The 21,287-nt window shown below is 35.2% G+C and overlaps 1 protein-coding gene across 1 annotated transcript; it reads right to left on the bottom strand.

Moving 5' to 3' along the window:
• Positions 1 to 14,939: 14,939 nt before the first annotated feature.
• Positions 14,940 to 17,483, bottom strand: LOC115962927 (2-alkenal reductase (NADP(+)-dependent)-like). The gene is made up of 5 exons (XM_031081810.1): positions 17,170 to 17,483; positions 16,757 to 16,935; positions 16,094 to 16,260; positions 15,828 to 15,910; positions 14,940 to 15,534 (listed from the first exon to the last, which is right to left on the bottom strand). The coding sequence occupies exons 1-5, from the start codon at positions 17,424 to 17,426 to the stop codon at positions 15,156 to 15,158; spliced, it is 1,065 nt and encodes a 354-aa protein (XP_030937670.1). The 5' UTR covers positions 17,427 to 17,483; the 3' UTR covers positions 14,940 to 15,155.
• Positions 17,484 to 21,287: the final 3,804 nt, after the last annotated feature.

Genomic DNA, 21,287 nt, shown 5'->3' with positions numbered 1-21,287 from the left:
CAATACTTCATAACTCAATTTTTTCCCTTTTATTTGTTGAGATAATTGTTAAAATACTTATGTGTTCATTTTAAAGGTGATGAATGTTTAATTATTGTAATTTGTTGACATATGAATTTATGGATTGTATTTTATTTAAATGAAAATTAAGTTTATTTTTAGACTTTCTTAAATATATATGTATATTATCAGGTATGAGGAGCCAAAATGATAAGGTTATTTAAAAATTTACAAAATTTGTAGGATATTTTCAAAAAAAAATTATTTTTTTCAAAAATTTTTTGGGGGGGGGGGGGGGGGGGGGGGGGGGGGGGGGGGTCGCCCAGGCCCCCCTTGGTCATCAAGTGGCTCCGCCACTGAATGGTTGTGTAATGGTGGTGAAAAACTGAAATTTGTGAACAGAAGTCCTATTTGTAGTACACATATTCTTAATGTTTTATTTTGCATGAGTGCCTTTTTTAATTAAAACTAAATGTTTATGTTATTGTGTCACATAAGTCATGGCCTCATTGGTGGTTTGAAAGAAAAAATATATATGAAAAACGTCATTGATGATGGTTGGCGCTATACTTTTTGAAGCGGAAAATGTCATTGTATTTAGTTGACCAATCATATTTCTTTATATAACATCAATAGGTAAATAAATAAAGGGAAATGTTAACTGTGGGGCCCAATAATTTATGGGCCAGGCCCATTTGCCCTTAGAGAGTCCGAAGGCCCGAGCCGAGGAGAACTACGGCCCAAGCTCTACAATACAGAGCACCAAACAGTTTTGTGATGTAGCCGAGGACAACTCAGTCCTCGGCAGATCCAAAACCCCTCCAGAAGAAGAAGGGTAAAACTGGTATAGGGCCAAACTTAAAAGAGAATCTAAGAATATCCGGGAAAGCTGCTCTCATTGCCATTCAATGCTCTGCCCCTGACAGAGCCGTACTCTTCAGCTTTATCAACCATCCCCAACAATTCCGGGATTGGACTGATGGGACAAATGTCAGTTTTGTAAAGATTGACTCTACACGTGGACGAAGGACAGCGAACGCAGACTAGTATAAAAGAAGAAGTAAGTGAATCTGGGAGGGGATCCTATCTCCAGAGAGAGAGACTTCATGGGTGGAAACACCCTAATAACACATGCCGATCATAAAAAAGACCCGCCGTCGGGAAACCAGGGAAGACCTCAATGGTCCTCGGATCAGTTCCGAGGAGCCCAATCCCGTGGGACGCGACACCATAGGGTTTAAACATTCAGACCCAACTCTTTCTTCCGCAGGAATTCCTCTAAAATCAGGATCGGGACATCGCCCCGTGACCAAACCCAAGCTTTTCAAGCCCACTCTCTACAAATCATATTGTGAGGGATCTTTTGTGTGCGAGCCCAACAACAGTATTGGGCCGCAAAGGAATCGTGTCCTTACAATTGGCGTCGTCTGTGGGAAGCTTGCGCGTTGGCGCAGGTGGCGGTGGAATCAACTCTTTGGCAAGCAGAAATTTCTGTGGTCTCCTCTGTGTCCGGCGACATATAGTTGTTGCTCCGACGTAAACTTCTGCTAGGGGCTACGCCTCGCGGTGCTAAGGGCGCGGGCATCTCTAGGGGCTTCCAGCCTCAAGCCAACTTTCCCCGCCCTGGTGTAGGGGCTTATGGTCGAAAAATAATCCAAGTAAAAAAAAAAAAGCAAGCAAAAGATCATAAGTTTTGGACAGAACCAAGGCCTTGCATGGTCCTCGGACTCAAGCCTATGGGGAAACCAAGTACATAAAAAGATCATAAGTTTTGGACAGAACCAAGGCCTTGCATGGTCCTCGGACTCAAGCCTATGGGGAAACCAAGTACATAAAAAGATCATAAGTTTTGGACAGAACCAAGGCCTTGCATGGTCCTCGGACTCAAGCCTATGGGGAAACCAAGTACAAAAAAGAAATCTTACAAGTTTTGGACAGAACCAAGGCCTTGCATGGTCCTCGGACTCAAGCCTATGGGGAAACCAACTATAAAAAAAAAAAGAAACTACTATGGCACATAAACCTCAAAATCCATCCGAAGAGAACTCCTCGTTAACAGTTGGGTCAATCCCTTAATTGCACGGGTTCCCTGGTCTACCCTCAGATCCCTAGTGCCAAAGGGGTTGATGCGATACGGTACAGTATATTACCCAAAAGCACGATCAAAGTCCCTCGTTACTCGGCTGCTCTCTCGGACATTGGTCTAGCGTGCATCGCGCAGCACTCAGCAGTTATCCCGGTTAGTTCCAAGAGTTTAATCTATTGAGGATTACCATTGTTATACTTGATAATATTTGTGAGTTTAGATCAATAGGAATCTGTGTTAAGGCATTCGTCTGCCCAGAATATTGTTAAAGGCAGGCTTAGATTTAATATTCATGCACAAAGTAGCTGTTGCAGAGAAGAAAAGTATGTATAAAGAGATGAATATATCTTTTATTAAGACAAAGGAACAGTACAATGTACAATGAAAAGCTGAAACAAGCTTACATTAGAGTTAACTACGTGAGTAAAAGCAAAATACAAGAGAGTGAAGATAAAGCCGAGGTGGTAACTCAGAGGAGAGGTTGGCTACTGCTTCGAGACCTTATTCCTCCTCAATGCTTTTGCACGCCCATAACTCAGGCAGCAAAAGAACCCAACTTGAGCCTCGCACCGCTGAAGGAAAGGTGCAGGGAGCCGGAAGTTGATGAGCCTTCACCAAAAATTTACCTGCAAAGAGGCAGAGGCGTTGATGGCGGAGAATCCTTCTTCTGACACACCAAAATTCTGGCGTGAACAGAACCTGCTTCGGATTTTGACTAAAAGAGGGAGAAACACCCTTTCCCCTCTGACGAAGCGGAGTGCTCCCTTGAATTTACGCCTCCTTTGCCCGTAACTCACTACTCTGAGTCTCAGGAGGACACGGCGCCTCTGTGGCGGAGAGAGCTCCTTTTCCCCAACCCTCGCCTCAAACATGATATACTAAGGGAGGAAACTGAAGGACCTGCGCACAGGTAAGGCAGCTTTCTCTCCTATTTATTTAAAAAGCTAAGGTGGTGGCATTTAATGCACGCAGCGTCCCAAGGAACGCTACGGACAAAATGTCTCCGGCTCGATTTCCCACGCCATCTGCAACCACGATATTAAAGGAGCCTCGTGAAGGCGCACCTCGAACACTGGGACGCCAAAAAGTACCGCGTGACCAAAGACTACGGAAATGCCTCTTAATTTGTGGGCCTGGTAAATGCGCGGCCCAGGCCCGTTCTGCATGGAGGCCCACGGACTACGGCCCACACCAAGGAATAACCGTTGTCGAGGACAACCTCCTGCTCGGCAGCTTGTGAGATACCTGAGGAAAGACCAAGTGCATAAAAAAAAAAAAAAAAAAAGCATAAAGTTCTGGACAGAAACCAAGGCCTTGTATGGTCCTCGGACTCAAGCTGTGGGGAACCAAGTACAAAAAAAAAAAAATTTTTATTATTACAAGTTCTGGACAGAACCAAGGCCTTGTATGGTCCCTCGGACTCAAGCCTGTGGGAAACCAAGTACAAAAAAAAAAAAAAATTATTTATTACAAAGTTCTGGACAGAACCAAGGCCTTGTATGGTCCTCGGACTCAAGCCTGTGGGGAACCAAAAAAAAAAAAAAAAAAAAAAAAAAATTTATTATTACAAGTTCTGGACAGAACCAAGGCCTTGTATGGTCCTCGGACTCAAGCCTATGGGGAAACCAAGTACAAAAAAAAATATTTATTATTACGAGTTCTGGACAGAACCAAGGCCTTGTATGGTCCTCGGACTCAAGCCTATGGGGAAACCAAGTACAAAATTATTATTATTACGAGTTTTGAACAGAACCAAGGCCTTGCATGGTCCTCGGACCTAAGCCAATGGGGAAACCAACTACTTGGATGAGAAAAGGTTTGAATTTCGTAAGATGGGCTACTTGATAAAAATGTCAGTTCACTTCATCCACGGCTTAAACGCCATAAAAGGTTAAGGCCAACAAAGGTGTAAGGAAGATGGTGGAACGCCCCAGTATTCAGTAGCCTAAGAGGGCTGTTCATTTGGTGGGTGATACGTCTTCAAGTGATTATTTCTCACACGGCATCAAGCCTTCGGTTCTCTCCTCGGCTAGCATGGGGTAAGTATTACTTTTCACTGGTCGGCCTTATTGTGCCAAGCACTTCTGTTAAAGTTATGGCGGCATCTTTTTATTATCAAGTATTTTGGTCTTAGTCGTCATTGATTTAGATGCTATATTATTGTGCCGAGCAGCGCTTGTAAATTTATAAAAACAGGGAGACAGAACATGCAAAATGAAATAATAACAATTTTTATTAATATGAAAAATTATTACAATGTACAAAAAGGGGCTTCAACAAGCCTATACAAAAGAGGGGCTGCCGAAGCAGCACTAACATCCGCAGTATAGATAAGTAAACGGTCAGGCGCCTTTTAAACTCGTCTTCAAAGTCTCTCCAATCTCTGCCTCATTGTTGCTCATATTAAGAGAAGAACCCACTTCAAAAAAAAAAAAAAATGAAGGAGAAGGAAATACTAAGGAAGAAATCAATGAAGAAGATGGAGGAGATGAATGAAGAAGATGGAGGACATGAGTAAGAGAAGGAGGAGAAGAAGAGGGGAAGAGATGAAAAGACAAAGAGAGGAGCAAAAGAGGGAAAAGGACAGCACCAAGGCGGAGCTGGTGCTGGGAAGACTAGGAGAGGAAGGCGGAGGAGGGCACCAGTGAACAAAGAGAGGGAGAAGCAGAAGCACTTAGCCCCTACCTCAGCCCTGACTCCTAACACACTGGTGCCATGTTAGGTATGCTCGTGAGGAGCCAGGTGGTGCTGATAGTGGGTGTTCTCGACTCAGTCACGCCGAAAGTTTGACGTGACGAGCCCCTGCTTCGGATTTTGGCTGAAAGAGAGGCGGGACAAATCTTAAGTCTGCGCCATCCTTGCCCTGACCGAGCCATTTCAAGTTTTATCAGAACATGGTGTTTTGAGGAGAGGCATGGTTCCTTCATCATTCGTTATGGTAGACGTATACTGATATGGTGTATAACAATCGGGTTAAGCAAACGCTAAAGGAGGCTATGGGTTTCAGATCTCAGAAGGATGGAAAGGAGTCTGCACGAAAGTGATGGCCTCCTGCTTGCCTTCTTATAGGAAGGGCAAAACGGGGGGTATTAAATGCATTCAAGTTTCCAAAAGAATCTGAAGAAAAAAGAGGTGTCCGTTCCACTTCCCCACCTTATCAGATGAGCCGCCGGACATAAATGAGCCTCGTAAAGGGGAGTCATTAAGGGCGCGTCTGGGACAGCCAAGCGGCAGGAGTAGATCCCGAGCAGATTAAAGGGAATTCCTTGAAAACCGGCTAACTTCCTGGACAGGTGGAAAACCGCCCACATTAATGCGGGGCTGAACTAAATAAGCCATACTAAAGGCCCGGGTTTACCAAAACCCTCATTTCCAACCCAGAAGTCGGATAGCAGGGTTTTGAGGGGCTATTGTGGGGCCCAATAATTTATGGGCCAGGCCCATTTGCCCTTAGAGAGTCCGAAGGCCCGAGCCGAGGAGAACTACGGCCTAAGCTCTACAATACAGAGCACCAAACAGTTTTGTGATGCAGCCGAGGACAACTCAGTCCTCGGCAGATCCAAAACCCCACCAGAAGAAGAAGGGTAAAATTGGTATAGGGACAAACTTAAAAGAGAATCTAAGAATATCCGGGAAAGCTGCTCTCATTGCCATTCAATGCTCTGCCCCTGACAGAGCCGTACTCTTCAGCTTTATCAACCATCCCCAACAATTCCGGGATTGGACTGATGGGACAAATGTCAGTTTTGTAAAGATTGACCCTACACGTGGACGAAGGACAGCGAACGCAGGCTAGTATAAAAGAAGAAGTAAGTGAATCTGGGAGGGGATCCTATCTCCAGAGAGAGAGAGACTCCATGGGTGGAAACACCCTAATAACACATGCTGATCATAAAAAAGACCCGCCGTCGGGAAACCAGGGAAGACCTCAATGGTCCTCGGATCAGTTCCGAGGAGCCCAATCCCGTGGGACGCGACACCATAGGGTTTAAACATTCAGACCCAACTCTTTCTTCTGCAGGAATTCCTCTAAAATCAGGATCGGGACATCGCCCCGTGACCAAACCCAAGCTTTTCAAGCCCACTCTCTACAAATCATATTGTGAGGGATCTTTTGTGTGCAAGCCCAACAACAGTATTGGGCCGCAAAGGAATCGTGTCCTTACAAATTTGTTGGGAATAGAAAATTATACTAATAATTAGCAAACAAATATTAATTAATGTTGCAAACGGATACGTAATTCTATGCACGCTTTACATAAATAAATGCTGATATTCAAAATAAACATAAAAAGTAAAAAGGGAACAACATGAATAAATCATACTCGACAAAATCTATTTCATTTTGTTTGATAAATTATATAAAATAAATCCCATTAACTTAGTTTTAGTGTATTTAAATGATCTAGAAAAATAATGAAGCATATACTTTTAAGCTGAATCACATCTAGCAAAATAATAAAGCATTCAAAATATTAAAAGGCAATTTAAGTTCATATATGCTTGCATGAGGTACGTACCTGTCCATAGTAGCAATGGAAGCCTCATCTTGAGATGAAGAATCAATGTAATGCTAATAAAAGCTGCCTAAAAAGTGAAAGATTCAATAAAGATAAAAAAAAAAATTATCAAGTGTAAATAATTATCTCACTAAAATAAGGGGTAAGATTTCTTTCTAAAACTAAATTAAATTGATAATTCCAAATTGAATTTTTAATTGATAATTATTTTAAAAAAAAGTACTAAACAATTGATAAATCCAAAATTAATATAATTTTGATAATATTATAAATTAAAATTAAAATTAAAATTGATAATTCAAGAATACATGTGCAGAACATCTTGATAATTTGATGTAATATAAAAATCAAATAAGAAAATTGTTAAAATTAATCTATTAGTTCTAACCATATTTAATCATTAATTCTAAGACCCTAAGCATATAAATTATATCAAAGTTAAGAAAATTAGTTTAAACAAAAGGCAACCAATACACAAAAGCTAATCAATTTAATAAAAACAAAATACAAAAAAAAAGAAGGAGCCTTTAGAAACTTGACAATGTTTTCGAATGTTTTGAATTCATTAATTAAAATAACATGAAGACAAAAAAACAATAGTAACACCAAGGAAAATAAAATAATAATAATAATAGTGATGATGATAATAATAATAATAATAAAAAGCAAAAAGAATGCACATCTGCATTGTCATGGGATTTAGGCATTTACATATTAAAGTAGGCTTCACTCCTAAAAGGATATTTAAGGTTATATATATTGGTAGAGTTCCATTTGAAATATAAATCATTTAAATCTTATTGCAATTAAAGATATCTAATTAATGTGTTTGTTTTTATCCCATAAAAATTGGAATTAAAGAAAGGTCATATAAATAGAATGGAAAAAAAAAATGATTCAACATAACATAAAATATAAAAAATTAAAAAAAAAAAGGAAAAAAAGAAAGAGAATGTGGTTGATAGCTATAAGTAATTCTGATAGATTTGTTTTTTGAGATAGATAGAGATTATTAAATTAACGAAGATATATACTGTTTCTTGGGATAAATTTACAGTAGAATTAAAAATTTGAAAATTTAGTAAATTAAATTTTTGTATGTTAAATATTATCTCTTAATTTAAGAAATATATCCTAACAAATAAAAAAAATAATGTTAATTAGATAATAAATATTATCTAAATTAAATTTTTGTACGTTAAATATTATCCCTTAATTTAAGAAATAACAACTATCAAATATAAAATGATAGAACTTTAATAAAAAATTTATCTTCTAAGATACCAATTGTGCTATAATATCATTTGCAGTTACATGTATTAAACTATTCGCATATGAATATCTAATGAATCTACAATATAAGTGATTTGCAGTATTGTTAACAATAATATTAATGATGAAAATCTTTAGACAAAGTAACATAAAATTGGCCATTTTTACAAAATTTGCAAAGTTTTACATCTAGATTACAAACCTTTCTTAGGATGTTTGAAATCATTTTTGACAAACCTTAAAAAAAAAAAATTAAACAGAGTTAGAAAAATAAAGTACCATATAGATTGCAAAATTGTATGTAAATTTAATAGTCTATGCTTGGAATTTACTACGACAACTTACATATATATGGGACAACAAAATAATTAAATTGGATCAAATAATTAACATATGAATTAGATCAAATATAAGGAAATTACCCCCTCAAAAAAAGAAAAACATAAGGAAATTAGCTTTAAAAAAAGGCAACAAATACATAAAACATATTTAATTGATTATAATAAAAAATTAGAGTAAAAAATATATACGTACATGATTGTAGGTAGAAAAATTGAAGCCTAAATAATAAAACTGTACAATAAGTTCGAGAATGAAAAACTACACCAACTAACGGTGTATAAATATATATACATACTCCACCTAGAAAAGGAGTCCAAGTAAAAATTAAATACTCTAAACTCCTTAAAGTTACCTAATCAAGAAGTTTAGGTTAATTACATATTAGTTTTTATTATTATTTTAAATACTTTATAAAAAACTGTTCGCAATTCTTTGATATTATATGAAGTCTTATGTGTATATAGAAGAAAACCATTGTGACTATTATTTGATAAAGATTTGGCTTGGTTGAAGTTAAAGTGTGCGGTATTGAAAATAGGGTTGGTGAATATGGAGTTCCAAGATGGAAACACACCTGAATCGGAGCATAGATTTCACTGGTAGCCGAGTCAAGATGTCGTACACAACCTCGTTCGGGAGATGCTGGGACATCATAGGTGGTTCTGCTCTATTTGTATTACAAACTCAAAGAGACTAAAGGGTTTGAGTTTTAGAATTCTGATCTAAGAATAGGTAGGGAATGCCAAATATATCTATCTTTACGTGAAGCTCTACAATTTTTTGCCTTCACGTTACTGACTCTACATTTTGTTTTAGGAGAATGCGAAAGGGACTCTACAACTTGAGCTAGGATTGAGCAAGTTTATCAATATCCAAGTTCATTCTTTGAGCCAATTATTAATGATATACAAATTTTTATTTCTTTATCTTATTTTAAGAGATAAACTACTTAATGATAAAAATAAATGAATTGGAATCTTGGTAGTATACTATTCCTTTTTAGTTCTTTAAATATCTAAAAATTTAATAAAATTTCTGCAATTTGGTAAAGCCATGTGGCGCAACCACGGCTTCTAAGCCCAACTTTTATTATATATAATATGATATGATATGATATATTATACAACTAACACAAAATTTGGCATATGCGTTAATAATGTAGATAATATGCAATCCAATACAGGTATTAAAAATATTAATTTAATAAAACGTTATTACATATATAACATTAGTTAAAGTTAGATGAGTTGTAACATGATTATGACTCAATTAAGAAAAATTATCCATATGACTACTAACATGATTATGACTTAAAAAAATTATCCAAATGACTACCATTTTTTTTTAGTAAAGTTAGATGAGTTGTAACATGATTATGACTCAATTAAAAAAAAAATTATCCAAATGACTATAATTTTTTTTAGTAAATAGTAATACTTATTAGAACATATACGAAAATAGTAATACAAATGTTTTAAACTGGGTTTATAATACATTACGTAACCAGAGTACTATTTTTAATTGTGTTTTTTCCTTCTCAAATTTGGGCATGGAAGCTATTCCTACTAGTATAGAGTTTGAGAAATAGTAAAGTGATGAAAATAGAGACATTCTAATAATAACTTTGTAGTTTAACTAGTTCACACCTCTAATTATTTATGATAAATACATCCATGCTTTAAATCCCCATACCTTAGGAAAATGTATTTGATATCAAATGATATTATGTTACCGGTATCAAAATCCAATAAATATGAAAGAAAATATTTTTTTCTTAAGCCTTAACAAAGGAATCATGAAAATAAAAACCCACGTATGAAAATGAGTCTCAAATTTATCGGAGGGAGTATTAAACATTGTTGCCTTTGATCTTCTGGATATACTCAATAATTGCCTGAAGATTACATATATGATTAGGTAAGATCTGGCGGTAGCGGCACTGGCGGCTGTACCAATCTTTTTTTCCGTCTAAGTTGCTTGAAACAATCAATATTCAAAACAATGTCGTTATTGAAAATATCTTGGTCGGCAAAGAGATAATGAGCTAATGGCGCCTGTATCATTTCCTGGTATTGGTCGGCAAAACGATAATGAGCTAATGGCGTTTTCGTAAATGTCTTGTTATTGAAAATGTTATCTGATCCTTATCAGACTATCAGTAAGATAATGAGCTTATTTTCAAAAAAAAGATAATGATCATTTTTTTTAGGGTGTTTAGAATACTGCCTCTACTAACTATCCCCTTCCTTTTAACCCAGAGGTACCATTAGACCATTTTGAGTGGTTATCGATAATCAGCTAAAGTTAACTAGTGTGCAACCTCGCTACTTAACATTGAATAAATCTTCCTTATTGGTTTGATAGAATAATAAATAAATAAAAATAAAGTGCACAATCCTCTCCTCCATACACACGAGTAATTCTTAGGTATCCCTAAAGCATGGAGAATGGTCCTCCCTCAGTATGGAGGATGGTGCTCTCTCCTCTCACCAGGGTCAAACCTAGGTGGGGGTCCGAGTCCCCCTTGGGTCCAAATTTTTTTAAAAAGTTATTATATATTTTATTTTGTAGTTGGACTCCCTTACAAAACCTTAAAACTCCCTTTCTCCTCAATAAGCCTAGTTAATGTCATCAAAATAGCAAAAACTTAACAAATACAATAAAAACATTCACAATGGTGATTGTATTTTAACCCAAAAAAAAAAAAAAAAAAAACTATTTTACCACCAAAGAATCAAAAAATGATATGTTATTGGAGAAACCAAAGTTAAATTTTTTGCAACTATAGTAAATTGGTATAAATACCAGTTGACTGTAGCAAGTTATTAAAAATAAAATACAATGTTTTATTAAGATTATATCTCTTCCTTGAATTAAAAAAACTCAAATTCTAACTCTTCCTTTATTATTTTAGTGAGTTGTTTATATTATTTTTAATGAAGTAATAAAAAAAATATAGAATATTTGATATTGGTTGTTGTAAAGTGAGGTGATAAAATAGATAAAGTAGCTTTTTAAGGTACTAAAAGCTAAAATGTTTAGCAATACCATTGTGAATGCTCTAACTTCAACCACATAAATAAAAAATAAAAAATAAAAAATTTCTAGTCAACACTTGAACTCGCGTGGATCATGTCTAGACAAATAGAAGCAGGGCGGCGAGCAATGACACGAAAAGTATGCCGCGACAGAAAAATATGGGTGTGTATATTTCCAGACAAACCTGTTACAGTAAGACCCATGGAAATTAAAAATATATATTTTGTTTTTGTTTTTTTCTTTGTTGGTAAATGATTACATCTTAATGCATTTAGAAACAACAATTTTGAGCATTTATAATTTTTTAATATTATATGAACACCGATTTTGAGTTTTTTTTTTTCTTTATACTTCAGCTCCCGCTAGCTTAAAATCCTAGGTTCGTACCTACCTCATATTTATGGTGGGGTTCAATATGAATGTGAGAGGAGGGGAGCATCATTTCTCCATGCTCCAGGAGTACCTAAGAATTCTCCCCCCTCTACCCCCCCCCCCTTCACACACACACATATATATCCTTACTTAATTTTCAATACTCACAGAAAGTCTATTTAGTAAGCCTAACACCGTAGTGCTCAATGCATGGACACAAATCACAAACCTAACCCCAAAAAAAAAAAAAAAGTAGTGGATCACTCAATGAAATAGATAAGAAAAGCAGATGTAAAGAATTCAAGTTTTAAGCTATCTCTTAAATAAAATGACAAAAAAAAAACACTAAAATTTATTAGTAACTCACCAGGAACCAACCCCACTTCTCTTAAAATATCACCATACACCCTTGGTGCAATGGTCACTCTACAAGTTTTAAGTGCTTGTGAGGTGTGGGGGTAAGGGTTGGAGTTCAAGTTTTTAGGAGGGAACTTCACACATATGTACATTTAAATTAGGTTAGAATAGAATTTCAATCTTGTATAAAAAAAATTATATGCAACAACGATGGCTCCATAACTGTAATCGCTAGGTGATTTCTAGTTCCCCCAAGGTCGACACCATATAATTTGAGGCTAAGGCAATAGATATAAATGGGGTCTTTAATATTTAAATATCAATTAAACAAATTTAATTCATACTAATGAAATGAAGGTTAATTTGAATGAATTAATTTGTGAGCTTTATATGCATAAATTTGTAATATTTTTAGCATTATTCTACAATTTTGTGCCTTTATATAAAGGAGTAAAGCCATTAAAATTTTCATTAAAAAAAAAAACCATTAAAAAATGTGGGCTTTGGGTCAAGGCCTTGAATTGGCGCATCCCTTCTCTTATTGTGTTCCTAGAATCTCTATACTCTGTGTACAATTCTATCATCCCGCTTTGACATGAAAGCACTTGGAAAATTTTGTTTTACAATCAAACTGTCAATTTTGAAAAATTTAATGCTATTTGGAAAGTCTCGTACAAAAAGAACATTATGCATAGAAGTTAGGGCCGTTTGGTACGATGTGTTTAACAATAATTTTCAGAGAAACACGTATGAGTAGAAAAGTATGTAACATTATATTTAAAATTAGATATCAAACAGCCCCTAGAACTTCACATCAAATATTCTTATTAAACTATATATGATTGTCACTATATCCATGTTTCTTTCTTGATGAATAGTAGTCAAATTTGTAGCTCATTACAAACCTGATAACGATCACTATCTTGCCTATAATAAATTGTTTCTCTTTTATTATTTGCAGTGCAACAGGCTATAAAAAACAAGAGAGGGAAAGGTTTTAGCAATGGCAGGTGATGGTGAAGAAGTGAGAAACAAACAAGTGCTAGCTAGAGACTACATAGATGAAAATCCCAATGAAACGAACATGTACTTTAGCACAAGAAGCATAAGCTTGAAGGTGCTAGAGGGTTCAAAAGAAGTGTTGGCGAAGAACCTTTACTTGCCCTGTGATTAGCCAAACTTTACGCCGACTGTGAGGATGAAGAGGGATAGCAGGTCTCATCGGTCGGCTCGAGAGGACGGCGTAGCCTCCACCATACGGCGTCGGATTGTACTCGTCGAAATCGTTCACGTCAGCATCTGCACTACGCGTGTTATACGGCATTGTTTCAGGAGAGTTGTCTTGTTTTGAGATCTGATCTTAGGGGTGTGTAGAAAACCCACCGACCCGCCAAACCCGACCCACCGGGTTGGGTCGGTTTTTAAGGCTTGGTGGGTTGGGTTGGGTTACAAAAAAATTTTTTATGGCGGGTCAGATTGGGTTTGGGTCATAAAATTACAAACCCGCCAAACCCGACCCGACCCACCCATATTTAATTTATATTTAAAATATATTTTATATTTAATATTTTTTAAAATCAATTGTAGGGCACTTATATATATATATATATATATAAACCAACTGTAGAGTAGCATTTTCTCAGTTCCTCCTACTAATACTAATTTAATATATATAAAAAATATATTATATAATTAATAAATTTTTTCAAATAGCCAGTTCTTCCTATCCTATATAAAAGTCAATTACTTCACACAAATCCTAATAAATTATTATTATTATTTAGTCATTAGTATTGTTTGCCTTTAAGGAGTTACATTGATACTAATCTTTAGGTTTTTTTAATATATTAATATATATATATATATATATATTTTTTTTTTACTCAATTTAATAATAATAATAATAAAAAAATTTGTCAAACCCATGGGTTCAACCCGACCCAACCCGACCTATGTGGGTTGGGTTGAATTTTTTTTGACCCACCATGATGGTTTAGGTCAAAAAATCCCCTCAACCTGACCCAATCCGACCCATGCACACCTCTATCTGATCTGATCTGATGAGATGAGAGAAATGAAGAGGGGATGCAAGCACTAGGATGGGTTTTAGGGTAGTTTGACTTGCCGACAAATACGGCGTCGTTTGGGAATGTAATAAGGAAAATTACTCAAATTAGGACCCCATTTGGTTGACTTGTGGACACGTGGGGAACTGGTAACGGTTGAAAGTGAAAGTATAAAAGTGAATGTGATGGGTGTGGGCCTTAGATACAGTTGAAACTTTGGGATGCCTTATCTAAAATCATTAAGTAGTGGGCCACGCGTTTGATTTTTGCTAGATTTTTATTTCATTATTGATATCAAAAAAAAAAAGATGAAATTAATTGGGCTTAAAGTTTGGCTGATGACACATTCTAATCTAAGTTGAAGAATTCGACCCTAGATTTAACCTCATAGATTGAACGGAGAAGAATGCCATCAGATCATATGGCCAATGGCCTATAACCAAGCAGTATTACCATTAATTTGTTTGATTCAATGCTAAAACAACCGGGAGGATATTGCTCATGACATCACAAATCTTTGGCTTATGCCCTGTTGTTTCACTCTCCTCTGCTTGGCAAATGACAAGAATACGTTGTGTTGATTATCGCCCTTTTGATGAGAGGGAGAAGTGGGTAGTAGTCTAGTAGAGGAGACTAAAATAGGGTTCATAAAAAATTAGACTAATTTCTTATCATTCTACTCTGCTTTCCTTTATTACCCCTTCATCCAAATTGGCCCTAAATATAAGTTAAAAGAATTCGAACCTAGATTTAAGCTCAATCATTGAAGGGAGAAGAATACTAATCGATCCTATGGCTTTTGGCCAATAAGCAAGCGGTATTAATTTTTTAATACAATTGTAAATGAATTCTGATTCAAAAGTTGTAAAATTACATGCAAACGCGTGCATATAATAGCATTTATTAAGGATAGTGTAATTTCTCTTTATTTTCATCGTATACATATAAGATACATAATTATTCTTTTAGCCCATAGGCACTAGCCACAACCCAATAAAATAAACCTGATCTCTTGGCCTCAAAAAAAGCCTTCCATAAGTTAGACTAGAATGGTAATCTGACACAATGGTACATACTACATTCATACAATGTATGATTGAATCATTCATGAGCAACTACAGCTACTTGTTTTCCAAAGTTGCGACCACTAAAAAGTCCAACAAGGGCCGCTGGACCACTCTCAAGGCCGTCAACTATGTCTTCCACATACACCATCTTCTTTTCTCTAATGTAAGGCAGAAAACGGTCTAAGAACTTGGGGTATAGGTGATAATAATTGCGATGCGTATATCCTTTCATTTGGATCCACTTGAATCCAATATGCAACAAATTTTTGATACCTTCAGGCTCATCAAGATTGTATTGTGAGATCATTCCGCACACAGCAATGCGACCATGGTGTCTCATGTTGAGGAGCACAGCATCAAGCATTTTGCCCCCAACATGCTCAAAGTAAACATCAATGCCTTCAGGGAAATACCTGGAGGTGACAAACAAATTAATTAAGTCAGTGATGCATGTTTTCAGAGCTTGAAATATGAGTCCACCTAGTCTCTTGACATAATCATAACCTACCAAGCACAAATATTATTGCTTAGGTTGCATTTAGATTAGTAGTGCTAATCATGAGGAAATTAACTAAAGAGGTGCTATCTCTTGGGGGAATTGGGAGTAATGAATGTTGAATGACATGGCCAATTTTTTTTTTCACATTTTGATGAATGAAGCTCAACTGGGAAAATCGTCTGCAAAATTTTGTTGCATGTTACTTACCTTTTCAAAGCTGCATTCAAGTCCTGCTCTTCTTTGTAATTAAAAGCTTCATCGAACCCAAGCTGATTCTTCAATAGATCAACCTGATGCAGAAGAAAAAGTTAAGTGTTCATTTGAGGGATAGCCCCTTCAATTCACAAAGTAACAAAAAGGAAAGAAAGAATCAATAAATGAAAATAGAAACAGAATTATTGTAACATATAGTATATAAAAAGAAACTATATGTTATATGGCACATTTCAAATAGCAACCATAGTGTGCTATACCTTTTCTTTACTACCAGCACTTCCAACCACATAACAACCCTCCAACTTTGCGATTTGTCCAATAAGCTGACCAACTGCACCAGAAGCTGCTGAAACAAATACATATTCTCCTTTCTTAGGAGTTCCAACCTCATAGAAACCAGCATACGAAGTCATGCCAGGCATACCTATAAATGGAGAAAAAAAAATCCTCATATTTAGATAGAGCATTGGATTTAATTATAAAGTAAAGTGACATGACCGAGAAAAAATAATGAAAAAGAGTAAAGCAACATGGGAATGGCACACCCCAAATTTGGTTAATGTTTAATTTCCTTTTTTTTTCTACTATTGCAATTTCCCAAGTGCGACTAAACCACCTCTGACCCACAAATTTTAACATTATAAAATTAATTTATACTACTTAAATTAAGTTTATGCTTCAAATTTTTAATAACTATACAGATTTCAACTTGATTTTCTGAAGTTTACAGTAAAATTGGAGAAACTCAGAAAAGTATTACTAAGGAGCCTCATCTCTGAAATAAAGATTCTCTCCAGCCATAAAGCTAGAGCAATTAACAATATATGATGTATATGGGCAAGCATATTAGTATAAGTGTACCGAAATCAATTTATTCCAAATCTTACATCAATTTTAGCTTCATTAACAATAGACCTTACTGAGAATTCCAGTATAATAAGAAAGAGGTACGTCAATATGCTGGATTTTAATGAGAGTGTCTGTTGTTTTAGTGATTAGACTGTACTCTTCCCTTCCTGTGATCCCCCAAACCAAGTCCCCTGCCTTAAATTCTGGATGTCCGGAATCCAACACTTTTGCTACACCGTAAGAAAATTGCCTGCATATATATATATATGTTTTCATTAAAATTAGAAAACAAATTACAAGCTCACTATCACATGCATACAGCATAGTATGAAACAAGTTCTACAATTAGTACAAAATTTAGTATTAAGTGTTTACAAACATGACAATGGATTCGTCATACTTCAACAACATATTACAGAGCAAGGGTAAAGTAAAAGTTATAATATTCCTAGCAAGTGTAACTAAAAAAACCAAACTAAACGACAATTCTTGAGATTGACTTACGGAGCCAGGGGTGTAGTAAAGATATCCGTTGGGACCTTCCGATTTCCTCATAAAGAATTGCATGAGAGGATCGCAGGACAAATAGAGGTTCTTCACCAAAACTGCATTTGAACCTTCAGGAACCTTTAACTTAATGGTTCCAGTGGTCAGGTACATGTCTGATCCTTTAGGAGAACCAATGACATAGTCTCTGAATATCACCTGTCTGTTGCTCACTTCATCTCCAACTCTCACCATTGCTACTCTCTCTCTCTTTCTCTCTATCCTCTTCAAGAATTTAATGTAAAACTTTGTCTCAATAATCTTATGTGTAATGGTTCTTCTCTACGGACCACAAAGTTCTATTTATAGAGCACATTTGGAAGGGAGAAATGAAATAATTTCCAAATTGAGTTCCATACTTCACGGCTGACGTGTCAGTGGTGCAAAGCAAATATATATATAGTATTCACAGCTGCACGTGATTGCTTACGCTATAATTGCTCTAAACTACGAATAGTAAACAGAATCAACACTTGTACACCATGGACTTGAAGTTCTCCACTACTAAAAATTTACGTCATTTACAAATAGATATGTTGTAACGTTAAAATATAGATTACGGGTCCGTTTTGAAATGTGAGTCATATTATTTAATAAGGAGTGGCTGCAAGAGTTGCACTAGTTTGAATCTTTCATCTTCTGTCCCGTTTGGCCGCCGGCGGCCCGGGGGGGGGGGGGGGGGGGGTGGGGGTGGTCAAAACTCACTTTACAAAATGAAAAAGACGTCCAATGCTACATTTTTGTGGCACATAAGGTACATGATGGGCCCAGCTTGCATTTGTTTTATTTATTTATTTATTTATTATTTTTTCTTTCAGGAATGGGTAAGAAAAATTTTAGGTTAAAATGCAAAACCTATTGTCTATGTTTTACCAAAATTCATTTTAGTCATTTAATTTTGCTTTTTTTTATTTCAGTTTTCTAACTTTCAAATTTATTCAACTAAGCCTTTTTTATTTACTTTTGTTAAATGTTATTGTTATTTTTTCATTTTTTAAAATTTTTCTTCAAAAATTTTGATTAAAAAAAATTCAATTAACAATTGAAAAACATTTTTATATTTTTTTTTTTCAAAAAAATTTAACAAATGTTGACGAAAAGACCTTATTTGAATAAATCTGAAATTTAGAGGAATGAAATGAACAAAAACAAAGTTAGGGGCCTATTTGGTTTTAAAAAGTGGTGTATTTACTTTTCATTTTTTTATTTGAATATAAAAAAAAAAAAACTAATTTTGGCATTTGGTAGTGTTTGGTAAGTTTAGACAAAATAAAACTACCTTCCGTAGGATCATTGGTATTTGAGAATCGCTGGAGTAAGTATGAGGCAAAAAGACCAAAAACCTCACAATGCTATGTACTATACATATACTTAGGGGTAATAAAGTAATTACAGTCCTATTAGTTAAACTATTCACTTGTCAAATCACGTCCAATCACCCTGTTAACAAAGTCCTATCTATATATATATATATATATATATATATATATATATTGGTTGAATGAATATTGGTTTCATTTTCAAGTTGAAAGGAGTAATGTGATCATATGAGGACGTTAATAGTCCCTCATCATCTTTAGTCTCTCATTCACTCGCGAGTAACAGCTCAACCATTAAGTCAACTTGCACATGATGCTCTAATAATATTTCAAAAGAGATAATTTCATTTATTTTATAGATATCAATTTTCAAGAACTTAATATTTCAAAAGAAAATGAAATTTTAATTACTGCATATCCTATAAAGATTCGAGGGTAATTTCTTTTAGCTTGTATATACAAAAAGTGAATCTATTGTGGTCCATATAGATATTTTTAGGAACTTTTCTAGAATCCACGATATAACGAAATAAAGAATAAAAAAAAATCTTTATCCACGTATTGGAAAATCATTGAGTAATTCCACTCTCATCATATATAGTATAGTCCAAAATGAAACCACAAAGAAATAATTAACTTCTACTTGAATCAAAGAAATGGACCGAATTGGACCAAATGGACTGAAATAGACCAAATAAATTGAAGTGGACCGAATGAACCGAAGTGGACCAAATTTGACTGAACTGGACCGAAATTTATCAAAGTAGACCGAACTGGACGGAATAGACTAAAATGGACTGAACTGGATTGAAGTGGACTAAATTGGACCGAGGTTGACCGAATGGACTGAATTGAATTAAAATGGACCGAAATAGACAGAATTAAATTAGACTGGACCGAATAGATCGAAATAGACCAAATGAAATTAAGTAGACCGAATTGAACTGAACTAGACCGAAATTAATCAAAGTGGACTAAATTGGACTGAATGGACCTAGGTGGACTAAATTGGAACGAACTAGATTGAAGTGGACTGAACTGGACCGCAGTTGACCAAATGGACCGAATTGGATTAAACTGGACCGAAATAGACCGAATTAAATTATACTGGATCGAATTGTACAGAACTGGACCAAAGTTGACCAAATGGACCGAAAAAAGACCGCATTGGACCAAAGTGAACTGAAATCCTGTTGTGATGTGGCTTAATAGGAGCATAGCAACAATAAATATTATATTTATTGTTTTAGCTTTTAAATATTAGTATATAGATATATAGATTAGGCAATGGCCTATGGCCCTTAAATGGAAAAAAAAAATCCTATTAACCAATAAAATATATTATATCTATCTTACTCTAGCTAAAAAAATAATAACAATTATTTCTATTTTCAAATTATTTGAAAATATCACTGGAAATATCTTACTGGATAGTGCATCTATGATTCAAAACCATCTTCTAGTATTGTGCTATTAATGTCCATGTTAACTTTGTTTTTTTGGTGGGTTTCAATGGTGGAATGGGTTTCTTTTTTTTTTTTGAGTAAAAGTGGAATGGGTTTCCGGCTTAGGAGTTTTGGTCGCTATTGCCTATTCGTGTTTTGGTCTTTGTATACTGTATAGATTGTATTTCTTGTTCCAATACCAATAAAATATCTGATTCATAAAAATTAAATAAATAAATAAATAAAAATCAATGTATTGCTTAAATTGGACATTGAGAAGTATGTAATTTTAGTAGACCTTCCACCTATCTGCAACAAATTTGTAGCCTTGGTCTACACTCTTGATTTCTTGCAGCAAGATATTTTACCATACCGTAGCTCTTATCTGCACATTTCGACTTTCTAAGAGGTTCATCAGTTTTGTGTTATCAAGTTAACGTATACTAACTCAGAGAGAGAGAGAGAGAGAGAGAGAGAGAGAGAGAGACCACTATTCTAAGTTCTTGGATGCTTGAATATGTAAGAGCAATGATTCTCCAAGATTGGCAAGATATGTGTGCCATTGTATTGGATAAATTCAAAGGGGTTAAAAAAAAAAAAAAAATTAAAGATACTACTCCATCAACTACTTGCTATGCCATGCAATCTACTATATGCAATACACTACATAAAGATTGATCTATAAAGCTTGCAAAAACGAAGGTAATCTATTTTCTCTATTAAATCAAGAGTCATTTCTTGAGCTTCAGGGGCATCGTATATATATTTTTATGATGAATTGTTATCTTCTTAATAAGTCAATTGTTTGGTTAGCCCATAGAGTATGGTAACATAATAGGGATGTTAAAAACTTGGGCAAAGCAGAATACTTATTTCTCTAAATCTAATTATTATTCCCATGACTTTGTACCTAATCTGCGTTAGTCTTTCCCATGTACCATGTTCCTCGTGAATAAAAATGACCAGCCCAAGTTAACAACTTTACTTGAGTACCTCCAAACTCATTGAAACACGCCACCTGCATGTTCTGGAAGGTCTCTCTCATACTCATCCTTGACACGTTATTGATTCTGTCTCTTTTGCATTTGCAAGGTCGAGATTTCTCTGCATTCATAGCTTGATATGCAGTACAGATAAAAGAGACTTGTTTTTTAGAGGCAATAAGTGCGTGAAAGCATATTTTCATTATTTTGGGTATGTTTTCATTTCATTGAACAAAGCATCTCCTCAAAACCTTTCACATTTTTGGCAAAGCATCTCTGCTTTTCTTCTCTGTTGTACTATTAAACCAG

Source organism: Quercus lobata, chromosome 10 (assembly GCF_001633185.2).
Source record: "Quercus lobata isolate SW786 chromosome 10, ValleyOak3.0 Primary Assembly, whole genome shotgun sequence".
NCBI classification, from domain to species: domain Eukaryota; kingdom Viridiplantae; phylum Streptophyta; class Magnoliopsida; order Fagales; family Fagaceae; genus Quercus; species Quercus lobata.
This window is presented reverse-complemented; position numbering and strand designations above follow the sequence as displayed.